This window comes from Thermomyces dupontii (assembly GCF_041956625.1).
Source record: "Thermomyces dupontii strain NRRL 2155 unplaced genomic scaffold VTN31scaffold_1, whole genome shotgun sequence".
In the NCBI taxonomy this organism is placed as follows: domain Eukaryota; kingdom Fungi; phylum Ascomycota; class Eurotiomycetes; order Eurotiales; family Trichocomaceae; genus Thermomyces; species Thermomyces dupontii.
Window position 1 is genome coordinate 1923364 of NW_027192307.1, and position 14065 is coordinate 1937428.

A 14065-nucleotide genomic window follows, 5' to 3' on the forward strand; every position below is an offset into this window, starting at 1 on the left:
TGGTGGAGGTAGCTCACAGTAAGGTATGTACTTGTATTCGGCATCTCGTAGTTGAGGAGGAGAGCGTGAGTAGGATACGGAGAACGACAGATAAATAACCTACGAGTATCTAGCCTACCACGTCCTTGGAGCCCGGTACTGCATTTATCAGCCAGTGATTGCTATATGTGGTATAGGTAGGGCCGGGTCAGGTACTGCATTTATCCAGACTTTGTGACCACCTAGTTATTGAGATTAGTCAGATCAGAATCGTCCAAGACTCCAATCACTGTGTTCTGCCTCAGGCATCCCAGTGACGTCTCCCCCCGCAGTCTTCATATCGGACCCAGGATAGTATTGAGACCGCCGGCCGTCGGTTGTTGTTGGATTGTCCTTGCTGGGTTCTTGCTTGATCGATCTGCTACAAGATTAATACCGCGGTGCCGTCAATCATTTTTGCCATTCTTGAATGAGTTAACCCGCGGACTTGAGCGACTTTCCGAACACCGTCCACTTGAACTGCTGCCTGGTTACTCCCAACATCCAACCAGAAAGCGGTCACCATGTGGAACGACGAAGATAACAACCCGTACGGCGCATTCGATCACCCAGACCATCTGGACAACTCGCTACACCCCACAATTTCTCCCCGTATGTGAAAGTGCAAGGGCGGAACCATAGCTCGTGGACTTTCGGATGCTGACCCAAATCCACCTATTCCAGCCCCGTATGATCGTGATACTTCAGTGCCATCGTCGCCGGCTTCCAGTCAGCCGCCGGATTATGTGTCACAGCCTGTAGACACGGATGATGAGGATGGATTTGGTAATCGACGCGGTTCGTCGCCAGTTCGCAAGAAGGGCGTCTACGATAGTCGCATCGAGCAGATTCTCTACGAAAACCCGGACCTTCCCATTCTGATTACCCACGCGGGAAAGAATCATGAAGGTGGCGGCAGCTATATCGTGTACACTATTCGAACGGGAGTAAGTTTGCATCTGGTTTATATTGACCCGGCTGCATCCTCACGGATTGGAAAAGGATATCGAAGTTCGCCGACGGTATTCGGAGTTCGCTTCTCTACGACAAGCCTTGGTGAACTTGCACCCGACGTTGGTAATCCCGCCTATTCCAGAGAAACACACCATGGCAGACTATGCTGCCAAGCCGACGAAGGCGAAGGAGGACACGGCCATCATTGAGCTGCGGAAGCGGATGCTGGCCGTTTTCTTGAACCGATGCCGTAGAATGAAGGAGGTGCGCGAAGACGGCGTGTGGTGGAGGTTTCTAGACCCAAACGTTAGCTGGGTAGGTAACCCCGGGCAAGGGCGTGTGACCGCTTTCGTGCTAAGTGTCAAGTGCAGAGCGAAGTTCTGAATTCGCCTCCAGCATCTTCAGTACCCAAGAATAATCTCAAGGCACCACCATTGGATCCCGCGAACCCAACCCCGGCGCATGCCTGGCTTCCAGTACCCTCGTCATCAGCGAAGCTCAAAGCCAGTGCTACATCCACAGGTATCCCCGCCTCGTCACTCGACAATACCCAAGCTTGGTCAGCAGGCGCTCATTCTCCTCCAGGAGGGCAGTTACTCAGCCGTTTCCCGCCGTCAACTCAAAACCTCAGCGAGCAGGATCTGGACCCGTATTTTATCAGCTTCGAGGCCGCAACCCGCGAGCTGGAGCTCTTGCTGCAAGGAAGTATCGAAAAGGTCAACCGCCGCACACTATCCCACTTGTCGTCACTTTCTGCCGACCTCATGGAGTTGGGTGCTCGGTACAACGGATTCTCCCTGTCCGAACAATCGCCAACGGTCGCTGCCGCTATGGAGCGGATCGGCCAGGCAGCGGACACATCCTACATTGAGACGGAAGAGCTTTCGTCTGCGCTGGGAGCCAGTTTCGCAGAACCCATGAGGGAGAGTGCCCAGTTTGCCAGCGTCGTCCGTAGCGTACTAAGATACCGGGTCCTCAAACGTGTACAGGAGGAAATGACTCGGGAGGAGCTGGCGAAGAAGAAATCATTACTAGAGTCACTGGAGCGAAGCGAGCAAGAGGCCAAGCGGATTGAGCAGTATCTCAACAATGCTGTACCGTCCACCACGCGGCCTGCCCGTTCGGCTTCTGCGTCCTCAGCTACCAGTACCGGTGGCCATGCGGACCACGATGCTCCGCGTGGGTCTGAAGACACTGGGTCTGCCGACTCCGACTTTCCTCCAACTCATGGCGAGACCTCGCATCCGTCAGCTACCCAGGCGACACCCCAACGCGAGACGCCGCCAGCCCCAGTCCACCGCAAGAGTGCCAGTGGCAATTTTGTGACGAACAAGATTCTTGGTCGCATTAGCCATGCAATTCACGGATTTGCCGACGTTGACCCAGAGCGAACTCGTCGGGATCAGATTGGGAAAACCAAGGAAAGCCTCATACAGGTACGGACCTGTGGATCTAGTCGATGAGATGGTCATGCTAAGTCAGCACAGTTGGAGCAAGCACTGAAGGTGTCCGAGAAGGATGTCAAGGATGCCACTGCTGGTGTCCTGCAGGACCTGAAGCGGTTCCAGAAAGACAAGGAGGACGATCTCCGACGGTACATGGTAGGTGCTCTGTCGTTTCTGCTTATCCTGGTTACCACTGACGACGCATGACTGTTCAGATTGCCTACGCACGCTGTCATCTAGACTGGGCTCGGAAAAACCTTGAGACATGGACAGAGGCCAAGGAGGAAGTGGACAAGATCGTTGCCATGTAGAACTTGTTCATATGGCCTGGTTACCTACATTTTCTGTGATCCTGTACGTAAACAAGGGGGCTTTCCATGGCGTTATGGAGTCGAGTTCGTTTCCGGCATAATAATGGATGTGATGACTGGGAGCATTCATCTGAAGTACGACAACAACATTGAGTAGTATGCACCCTCTACTGTATCCTATGCGGTTTCAATCAAAAAGCCCGGTGAGCCCTTGTCGCCCTTTTTTTTTTTTCGATCTCGCGGTTCATCCCCGACCAGGAATCTCGCGCTCGTTTCACAACGCCACGCCCTAGAGACGTAGACTTTCGATTTCTCGCATAGATTCTCTGCAGCTCTCTTGACCGGCGGCATCGCACAGCGCCATTTGGTGCCAATTCTCTCCCGCATCCACCGTGTCTGGACTTGATGGGGTTACTAATAGTTAGATAGACTAAAAGCTGGAGCAAACTCCACTTGGACTTAATCTTCGCCTCATCGCGAATTCGTCGCGATTCGATTTTTTCTTCTCCCTCTGAAATTCCTTTTTTTGACCGCCTTTCGAATAATTCACTGCAGTATTGATCTTCTCCCTCGCATTCCCGCCCCCAGTGAAATCCAGAATCAAAACAGGGAGACATTTTCAACCCATCATTGCTCGTTTCCGCGTGTTGTCTCGAGCTGCCACGGACCGTGTGCAGCTCACCTTCACCACGTCTTCCACAAAGCGACGGAGGCTTGTTTCGCCTGTAACGACGAATGGTGTCGCCTCGTGCCCGGGGCGTACAGATAGACAAGCCATCGATCCGGATCGAAAGAACTCTGATCGCAGCCGCGGAACCACCATCCAGATCCGCAAAGACGGCTCCGCACCGCCGTCGCCTGCTTCTCCTTCGCCACCGCCTCAACAAGTGACACCTGTTTCAACGACGACGGGGGGAACGTCCATCGCCATTTCGTCAACATCCAAAACGGCTCCAGCAACGTCGCCCTCGCCTTCAGCCACACAGTCGAGCGTTGCTTCACCGCGTTATATTCCGGCTCACCTCCAGGACGAAGTCCTCGGCGCTGCCATCTTCTCCAGGGCTGGGAGTCGCAGCAGCACCAGCAGTGGCCGTTCTACGCCAAAGCCCGCCGCCACCGCAGATCCTTCATATGCGGCTTGCGTTGGGCTCCAGCTGAACAACCAGCATTCCAAGGCAATGTCGGCTCCGGACCATCCCGACGGACCTGTCACTCGATCATCGTCACCCGGCACCAAACGTCGTATGTCAGAGATCACGAGGGACAGTGAGCATCCCTCTGGGGATGTCAACATGGACACCGGCGCACCTGAGCAGCAGATGTCGTCGGCAGAGGCCGAGACGCGCCCGGCCCAGCGCCGTGCAACGTCCGTTGACATGACTTCCGGAGAAGGGGACGCAGAGATGGTGAACAACGATGCTAGAACTTCCGACAGCGTTTATCCCACACCGTCCAGCATGTCCACATACGCGACCGCACCGGCAAGCAAGGAGAGTAGCAAGACCCATGACGCGGATTCGTCCACCAACCAGATCCCTTCCATCGACGAGCAGGTGGCGACCGTGATGGCTTTGATGCAAAAGCCACTGGTCGACAAGCAGAAGGGGTACGTGGTGTCGGCCAACTGGCTGAATCGCGTACTGGTCCGAAGCTCGCAACCTCCCCGTGGGGGCGTTATAGACAAAAAGGCCGCGGAAGGGGAGATCGGCCCAGTGGATAACTCGGATCTCGTCTTGGTTACCGATTCTTCGTCCGGGACGTTCAAGGACGAAGCCGGCGAGCCGTTCGTGCCTCTGCGCCCTGGGCTCACCATGGGAGAGGACTTTGAAATCGTTCCCGCCGAGGCATGGGACCTGATGATGAAGTGGTATGGTCTGGCGAGCCAGTCACCTGCCATCGTCCGATACGCCCACAACACCAATACAGCGGGCGGAGAGGAGAACATTCAATACGAAATCAACCCCCCGATTTTTACAATCTTGAGACTTGTCGGCTCGCCTCCGACGGCCAACCAGGCGGCTTTGAAAGATCAGAAGAGCCCCCCAGTGAAGATGCTGGCAAGTAGACACACTCTCTACCAGCAGTGGCTGCGGCGAGCAAAGGAACTCGCGGGGATTGACATGAACACCAAGGTCCGCGTCTGGAAGGTCCTGGGCGGCTTGACCAGCACTCAGACATCAGGTGTCCTCACCCCGGTACAGTCCCGGAGTGGCTCTCCTGCCCCCAGCGCCACGCTGGTCGCCAGTGCCGGTAACAATCTTGCATTGGACGTTAATGACTTTCTTTCGCTACAAGAAGGATCCCAACGCGAGCTTCTGGAAGACGCGAAGGATCAGACCATGAATGACAAGTATAATGGTAGCATGACACTAGACCTAGTTGGACTCACAACGGATCATGTTGTCGTGCTGGACGAGATGATCGGTGGCCCTGGAGGTCCCTGGTCGTCCGAGCCTGGCAAGTCGTCTGGCGGCCGACTGGCTCTTCCGCCTGCTGGTAAGAATAATCTCAAACTGAAACCAAAAACACCCACTGCCAGTGGGCGGACTTCGCCAGCGCTGGAGCCTCCCCGCGGCCGAAGAAAAGACGGCCGTCCGAGGGGAAACACCGGCTTTAACAATCTGGGGAATACGTGCTACATGGCTTCGGCGCTCCAGTGTCTACGGAGCGTGGAAGAGCTCACCAACTATTTCCTGCGTATGTGACCCGTTTCATTACCTCCAATTCCTGTTCTACTGACGTTGCTTTTGTTTGTCTCCATGTAGATGACAAGTACAAGGAGGATCTCAACCCGAGCAATCCTCTGTCACATAATGGCGATGTCGCTCGAGTGTACGCCAGCTTATTGCATGTTGTGTATTTCGACAGCCCGCCATCTTTCTCCCCCAAAGTCTTCAAGCAGACTATTGGCCGATATGGCCCGTCATTTTCTGGCTACGGCCAGCAAGACTCCCAGGAGTTTCTGTTGTTCTTGCTCGACGGGCTACACGAGGATCTGAACCGAATCCAGAAAAAACCGTACATCGAGAAACCGGACTCCACGGACGAAATGGTGCATGATTCGACTGCCCTCAAAGCGTTTGCGGACCGTTGCTGGGACATCTACAAAGCCCGCAATGATTCCGTCATCGTGGATCTCTTTGCTGGCATGTACAAGTCAACTCTCGTGTGTCCGGTGTGCGACAAGGTCAGCATTATTTTCGATCCATTCAACAATCTGACGTTGCAACTTCCGGTCGAGAATATCTGGACGAAAGATCTTTTCTATTTCCCGTTGAATAAGCCGCCCGTGCTGGTCACCGTGGAGATTGACAAGAACGCCAGTATCAAGGCCGTGAAAGAGTATGTCGCCAGGAAGACGGGGGCAGACCCGCAGAAACTCGTGCTGGCGGAGATTTACAAGCACAAGTTTTACAAAATGTTTGACAACACTTCAACCATCGCGGACAGCAACATCAGCGCGGGCGATGACCTCGGCATGTTCGAGCTCGACATGGTGCCGACCAATTACAACCCGGACAAGCCGAAGAAATTTTCTTATTCGGTGCTGAGTTTCGACCGGTCTGACGGGGAAGAAATCCCGTCGTTGGATTCTCCAAAAGCCGAGCGGATTCTGGTACCTCTCTTTCACCGCGTTGCCCGGAGTAACAGCCGCTTGGGCAACTTTGCGGTATTCGGCGCTCCATCGTATTTGGTGTTCACCAAGGAGGAGGCAAAAGATTACGATACCATCCTTCGCAAGGTGCTGAATGCGGTTTCTACGATGACCACCAGAGATATCTGGCGAGAGAGCGAAGCCGATCAGTCCGAAGGCAGCACCGCCGACGATAGTGCGGATTCGGACGCAGTTTTCATGAATGCAGACGATGCTTCCGAATCGCATGTCAAGACGTCCTCCGTTCAGAGTGAGGACGGCCTGGTTGATATCTCGATGAAGGATGCGAGTGATCACAGCGACGATGCATCTGACATTTCTAAGCGAAGAATCCCATCCAGCCTGCGGAAGCTGTTCACTATGAGGTATTTCAAGTCTAAGACGGAGGCCATCCCACTTGGGTTCACGTCCTTGGATGAGCGTACCGAGTATCCTCTGGTGTCATCCAGGCTGCCGCGCAACACCTCCAAACAGCTGAAGCGTCGAGCGGAGAAAGAGCGCCTTGTTGAATCCACCATCAGCGCCGAGAGCAGCGAGGATGAGCTCGCGGATGCCCCTGCCGCAGGTGCGAAGAGCAGTGCGGTTGTAAGTGGTGGTGCCGAAGGTGTCGGCTTTAATCGGGCCCTCTCGGCCAACGACTCGGACAGCCCAGACGAGTTGAGCCGTGTTTCGAGTCGGTCCGATGAGAAATCTGCCGCTCCTAGCGGAGGACTTGGGAAGCCCGAGCTTCCGTTGATTCGCCCCGGCGAGGCAATTATCCTGGACTGGTCTGAGGAAAGTCATGATGCTCTTTTCGGTGGAAAGGAAGGTCGGTCTGGGGACGGAATGCGCGGCACCCCGACATGGGCCAACGTTCCGCAGATGCCGGATCCAGAGTTGGAGAAGAAGCGAGCCCAACGTCGGCAGCGTAAGAAGTCCGGGTTGACTCTTGACCAGTGTCTGGACGAGTTTGGCCGAGAGGAAATCCTGTCTGAGAATGATGCCTGGTACTGCCCGCGTTGCAAAGAACATCGCCGGGCGAGTAAGAAGTTTGAGTTGTGGAAGACACCTGATATCCTGGTCATCCATCTGAAACGATTCAGTGCCAGTCGCGGATTCCGGGACAAGATCGATGAGCTAGTCGATTTTCCGATCGAGGGGCTGGATCTCAGCGGCCGCGTTGCCTGCCCGAGCGAAGGGGAGAATCTCGTTTACGATCTTTTCGCCGTTGACAATCACTACGGTGGTCTTGGAGGCGGTCATTACACTGCCTATGCGAAGAACTTTCTCACTGGAGAATGGAACGAATATAATGGTATTTCCCTGTCGCCTTCTTCCCAACGCGCCTGTTTGAAACATGCTAATTTGGCTCAGATTCGCATGTGTCCAGGGCCATTGATCCCAAGAAAGTCGTATCGCCGGCCGCGTACCTCCTCTTTTACCGTCGCCGATCGGATCGTCCGTTGGGCGGGAAACTCTTGCAGGAAATCTGCGATTCCTCTGTGCGTGACGAGTTGCAGGACTCGGCCACCGAGGACTCTGACCCGCCGTCGGGGGAAGGCCGGCGCCTCGCCGACTCCTCCCGCAATGGGTTGTCGAGCGCTTTGGCCGGAGCCGGAGCAAGTCACCAAGCGGGAGTTGGTGGTTTGCGAGCCGGGCTCCAAGTGAAGAGCGAGGAGGTTGATGCAGATCTGGACGATTCCTCCTCGGATGATGACGACTCCGATGACGGCCTACCTCCGAAATACCCGAATGGACTTCAAGTTGGTGGCGACGCCGACCCCGGCATCGGTGTGCAGTCGCAACCACCATATTTTTCGACGGGGCCAACATGGTCGTTTGATCGCGTCGATGATCTGCGGGGTCCGGTTACTTCGCGGGTCGCGGGCCCGTCAGGCTCGTACTACGGCGGTGATGATGAGGGTCTTTTCGACGACGACGATGATGCGGCGAGCAACAAAGCGGTCGGGGGTGGTGACCTGAGCGATACGGACGTACCGATTGCCGAAGAGGGAACGGATCTTACGTCGATGGTCGTCGACGATGTGCCTCACAACAGCGATGATGAGGACCAAGAGTTGCCCGTTGTGGAACTGCGCGTTCCTGAAGACGAGCGCATTGTATGACGCTGAGCAAAACATCCACGTTTATTCTTCCTGTTCGTGCTTGACGACCCATTCTTACGTTTAATTGTTTCCCGCTGCCGAGTAGTCTACTATTGTGGACTTTCAGCAGACAATTTTTCTCATATATTATGGATTCGGGGACTCGGCCCGGGGATGGAGCCGCAACTCCCCCTATAAACGGTGTGATGGTGTTATGCCGTGAAATGTCAAGGCAAAAAGTTGCTGCTTTGTCATGACCAGTTGATATTCCGATGAATAGAGTGGTGGTGTATGACAGAAAAAACGGAGTTGCCAACTACTACTAATGTTCATAGATGGATTCGTGATTAATGTTTGTTAACATGAGTTAAGATTACACTGTCAAAAGATTCGAAAATTCATATCCTTCTAGTTCAATTGTGATCTGGTTGAGGCTCTCCGAGGAACCAAGATGACACTCGACCAGCTTGCTCAAAACAGCAGGTATTTATTATCCAGAATACTCGTGCCCTGAAAAGAACGAGCCTTCGAAGGTTCCTGGAATCGCGTCGGCGAGCGCTAGAACAGGAACAGACTCGGGATCAGTATCTCGTCTTCGAATCTGTTCCCCCTGAGCTGGTTTCGAGCCTGCGCGATGTTTCTTCAAGGGACAAGAAAGTTCTGTCGAATTTGCTTGCTTCTATGCGGAGAAGGGAACGTTGATCGTGAAAGTCGTTCCCGATTCCGCACATCAATTAGCGATAAGAACATTCGATTAGCCTAGTAGTTATCTTGATTCCGTCTCAACTGGATTCAACGTGAGGTGATGGCGATCGGTTCAACAACAATCCGGATAGGCAACTGGACAAGGGAAGCCGATTCCTGTTGGGCCTTCCTCTCCATAGATCTGACGCCGAGTGTGGTTGTTGAAGTGGGATTATCGGATTCGGAACCACACCTTGCCCGTGTCGCTCGACGGTTGGCTCAAAGATCAGTCCTCATCGGTTAGACTAGCGGAGCGATCACGGTCAGAATTAATTGCGCGTGAAACTCCCAAGATCACCTTCGACAGACGGGAACTTGTTCCTCAGGAATCTGGCGCCCTCACAATGACGTCGCTTCGTTAAGCGCATCGGACTGCGTCCATCATATATTGTCTTGAGCAAACAATACGGATGTACGTCACCCATGAGGACGATACAGCTGCGGGTTCGCCACAGTTGGATCTAACCTTTCGACAAGGTTGTTGGACGCCCTGCTCTCCGTCCACTGGGGAGGGAGACCTGATCATTAGGTAGCGAACAACAGCTTAGAACGTTTGCTGGGAATGTTTGGATCGCCCAGCCGGGACTTTTGGCTGCAACATTTGAAGATAGCCTCGAGTCCGCTTACAAACCACGTAGGCCGAATGAATTGTTATTATCTCAGACTCCCTTGCCAATGTTTGATCCATTACGCATCAAATTCGTACCTCCTCACAGTATTAGGTATCCGTTGTAGTTAACTAAACTCGCGACCTCAAACTGCTTCCGAAAATCCTGTGCAGCCTGTGATGGTGATTTGTGCTCGTCCGGTGCTTTTGGCCCAGTTGATGTCCAAAGCCTCATTCCTCATTCTTTGATTTCTAAACAAACGACCTGCAAAGTTCGAGGCTGGCCCGGACCCCAAACCAGCGGCATCGAACTTCACAAACTCCCAAGTTTCCTGCGCGTCGCCAAGTCACGTGGGGTAATCAATCACGTGACTAGAATTTATGGACGCTCCGAATCGCACCGAGCCATCCTCGCTGCTATTCCGTTGAAGAACAGTGAAGAACTACACAACATCGAACTCGTCAAGATGACCGCTGCGTGGAAAGCCGCTGGCCTCACGTAAGTCTCCATTTCCGAATGCCGTGAGAAAGTCCAGAAGTCGCCAGCAGTGAGGCTGATGAGTCGAACCTTTATGTTGCAACAGCTACAACCGCTACCTTGCCGTTGCCGCGCGCGCGGTGCGCCGATCTCTCAAGGAGGGCCCTCGTCTGCAGGCCGAGCGCCGTGGTCAGTCGGACCTCAAGTTCGCCAAGTGGGAGGTGCGTGAAGGACATGCTCGTGGATGATGGGAAAAAGCGAAGAAAACACTGACATGGGCCTGTGATCGTGTAGAATGGCAAGCAGGGTGAAGTCCAGCAACTGTCGGCTGCCAATGCCGAGGCTGTCGCTGCGCAGGCGTCCAAATAGAGTCCTGCTAGAGTCGTGCCGTGGATGAAATGGTGTTTTCCGGATGGAGGGGGAAAAAGAAGAGTGTGGATTGGGGGATTGAGATGAGAATTGTACACCATGTAGAAATACTGCGCTCTCAACGATGAATATTTTCAAAGAGAAAATCACCAATTCCTAGTTTTTTCTTTCGGTTACTTCATCTAAAATGCCTTATACATCTCTCAATTGCCGAGTAACGGGTGGTTGGTGACACCCACACACTCTCTGTCGGGGTTCCATCAAATCGTGGAGAAACTTCATTCACAAAAGTGGGCGAAGAAAAAGCATCCGTCACCTCGCATCCTCCTGTCAGGGGAAGGGGCATAATCCAGCAGTAGGTTGAAATGCACGCTGCTCCCCAACCATCATGCTGTCAAGTCACAAAATCTCCGCCTCCGAGCCGCGCCTAAAAACACCGTCGTCCATGGTGGCGCGGGACATCACCGCGGAATTCACGAACGCAGCTTCAAGTACCGTTCACACCCCTCCGCAATCGCTACCCTTTTCGAGCATCATTCTAACACAGTCGGGAACAGAATTGAAAATCGGGGAACTCGTCAAAGATGAGCATTTCACGTTGTTTGAAGCGGTGGGGGCGTTGGAGGTGTGTGTGTGCCGCCGATAGTCCGGCTCGAAATGGAATGGGTCAACAGGCGATGACTGACGCTCGACGGTTTCTGGTTATTCTTCTAGATTATGGACTCCAAGATGGACAGCGGATACATAGGACCTGGCGAGACGCACGCGCAAGCTTTGGAAGATGACTATGACGTGCGACGCGAATTGCAGGCGAAGGAAGTCCTGGGGCTTATGGACCAGCTGCTTTGTCACGAGGTGCGGAACGGACATTCTCGCGGACGGTGGTCGACTGTGGGCAGGAAGATGGCTGACAGGCCATGCTTCTAGGCAGCGTGGCACATGGGACATCCTCTGTCGCAGACGCTTTTCACCTCCATCTACCTCGATCGAATCCTCTGGCCCGTTCCCAACTCGCTCGATGAAGCGCATTTCCACCGTGAACGAGATCCACAGATCCGGTCAGATCTCGAACGACAAAGTCCATTGACCCATGTCGTCCTCAGAGCATATTGTGTCGCACTAGCCCGATCCTGTGATTTAGTCCGCTCGCGGATAACGGCGGAGTACTACTACGAGGTTTGTCCTTTGTGTCGACCATGGTTTTAGAGGAGATTGAGTGCTGAGGTCGGGTAGGAAGAGGATTTTGTTTCCCAGCTCTATAACCGGGATCTTCTGTCCACGGTTGATGTAGCGGACATTGGATTGGTGATTGACAAAGCGATTCAATACCTAGAGGAAGGCGGCAGCGATATAGACGCACAGGTTAGACAAGCTTTGATTCACCGGCTGCGGTTCCGACATCACTTCCTGGAAGCTTTGTACGGCAGCTCTGAGCTCGTGCGAACAAGTAATCAACGGAAGAATCTCGTCGATGCTCTCTCCCTCATTACCCCGATCGAGGAGTCGGCGACGCTGGGGAAGCCCGTGGAGGAGGCTTTCAGCGTCAAGCTGCAGCGAAAACTCGCCAGTACCTTGCCACCGCGACCCATGGTCAAGATCAAATTCCAGGATGCGGTGGGCATTCTGAAGAGATTGTGCCAGGATGCCATTGACTTGCACGAGCTGTTTGATTACTCTTGCGCGCACGACTTACGGGTATGGTTGGGAGTTTGCACTACAGCAGTCCAGTGCTGATGAAACAAGATATCTGTCTGGCAATTGGTTTCGAGAAAGCCCCCGCCTGGCATTTACATTCGATGTTTGCTGCAGGCGTACATTCGCAATGATTTCCAGAATGATGGACATCGGTTGCTCCTGGACGACCTTTCCGAACTCGTGATGCCTGCGCATGTCTTGCTCAACAGGGACAATGAGGAAGCCGAAGCGCCTTCTGATCCCCGGTTCCAAATGCACCAAACAATGGACCGTTTTCTCAAACGCGTCAGGCAGGTAGGTCGTCTCTTGTCTCGCGTCGTCGACAACGTAGGTTAACGCGGCCAGCCTTTTATCGATACATTTCGCACAGCATGCTTGAACCGAGCGCGTGTCCGGCGAACCTTGACGCATACAGTCGTCGAGTGGGATGCCATCCAGATGGAGGTTTGTTTGCAAATTCTCTAAACGAGGTTCCTTTGGGCATTTCTCTAACCCATCTCATCACAGGCGGAGGAAATAGACACTCTTCTCCGCTCACTAACAATGGAGACCCCGCTGATTCTCTATGACGGCCAACCAACCTATTCATACCCACTGAGCAGCTGGGTATACCACGAGAAACTCAACCAGATCCGTACCATCCTCCAGATGGGCTTCGAACTGTCCATCTACGCTCCAGAAGAACTCGCGGGCCTATACTGGTACCTGTCCCACATCTGCTCAACACACATCGCCCACATCGACCGCATCAGAACATTTGTATCCTCCGACCATCGCAAAAACACCCGAACGGATCGCGAGCCCGCTTTCGACCGGACCCTGACAGTCCTCCGGCGGTATCGAACACAGCTCATCGCCACGGAAACTTTTGCACTGGCCCTCCACGCGCTCTATGCGTTCCTCGACCGCCGCGGTCTGCTGCCGCATGCGGTCTCCGCTGACGCGTACTCCAGTCCGCGTCTTCGCTACGAGCTGCGCATGAAACCCTTGATTCCCATCACCCTTCCGGAAATCGTTTCATACGACGTATACGAGGGAGAAGCTACCCTCAGGGGCGAAACGGACGCCGCCGTCCTCGCACGCTCCCGCGCCGCCATCGACGAGGCCAAGAAAGCATGGGAGGCCGTGCTCGCGCAGGGCCCCTTCCTGCCTCCGATCGAGGAGAAGAAGAAGAAGGCACCGGCGCATGTATCCCGGCCAGCCATCGAAGCCGACTGGCGGAGGAACGTGAAGGACTCGTTGCGCGCGTGCATCGGCGCGAGTATCGCGATCCAAACAGTCTCGACCATCTTGAACAACCAGCCACAATCATCCCCGACAACGCCATCTCTGTCCGTGGAAATCCCCGAGGTTGGATCGGCAGGGAGATGGCATGATTGGTGGGCGGTTCCGCGGATATCCGAGAGTAAGCAATGATGGTCCATGTGGGGGTGTGTGTCTGTGTGTATATGACCGTAAACGAGTAATGACTGTACGGCAATACATGGACGAGGGAGGGACTGCTACTGGGTAGTCTGGTCCGGTTAGCTGGATGATGATGATGATGATGATCATTGTCGCATCGGGTAGGATTTGTGGGATAAATGGGGTTCGGGGCGTGTCTGCATGGCTCTTATCATGAAATTGATGGTCTAGTTGACAATGAAAACCATCATGATGCTATCTTTCTTGTAGAGGTCATCAGGGTTGACTCCCTTTAAGAGCT

The 14065-nt window shown here is 53.9% G+C and overlaps 4 protein-coding genes across 4 annotated transcripts; all 4 read left to right on the forward strand.

Annotated features, from left to right (window-relative positions):
- Nucleotides 1-542: 542 nt before the first annotated feature.
- On the forward strand, nt 543-2728 carry VTN31DRAFT_710 (uncharacterized protein; the record flags this gene model as incomplete). Its single annotated transcript, XM_069407784.1, has 6 exons — nt 543-630; nt 703-965; nt 1021-1287; nt 1344-2408; nt 2460-2573; nt 2633-2728. 6 exons carry the CDS (start codon nt 543-545, stop codon nt 2726-2728), a joined length of 1893 nt encoding a protein of 630 aa, XP_069263566.1.
- Nucleotides 2729-4185: 1457 nt separating this feature from the next.
- VTN31DRAFT_711 (uncharacterized protein) lies at nt 4186-8488 on the forward strand (the record flags this gene model as incomplete). Its single annotated transcript, XM_069407795.1, has 3 exons — nt 4186-5425; nt 5494-7677; nt 7737-8488. 3 exons carry the CDS (start codon nt 4186-4188, stop codon nt 8486-8488), a joined length of 4176 nt encoding a protein of 1391 aa, XP_069263567.1.
- A 1797-nt stretch (nt 8489-10285) lies between these two features.
- VTN31DRAFT_712 (uncharacterized protein) lies at nt 10286-10665 on the forward strand (the record flags this gene model as incomplete). Its single annotated transcript, XM_069407806.1, has 3 exons — nt 10286-10317; nt 10403-10517; nt 10591-10665. The coding sequence occupies 3 exons, from the start codon at nt 10286-10288 to the stop codon at nt 10663-10665; spliced, it is 222 nt and encodes a 73-aa protein (XP_069263568.1).
- A 445-nt stretch (nt 10666-11110) lies between these two features.
- VTN31DRAFT_713 (uncharacterized protein) lies at nt 11111-13776 on the forward strand (the record flags this gene model as incomplete). The annotated part of the gene is made up of 8 exons (XM_069407817.1): nt 11111-11156; nt 11223-11290; nt 11380-11520; nt 11593-11841; nt 11899-12360; nt 12409-12654; nt 12706-12804; nt 12868-13776. The coding sequence occupies 8 exons, from the start codon at nt 11111-11113 to the stop codon at nt 13774-13776; spliced, it is 2220 nt and encodes a 739-aa protein (XP_069263569.1).
- Between the last annotated feature and the right edge of the window lie 289 nt (nt 13777-14065).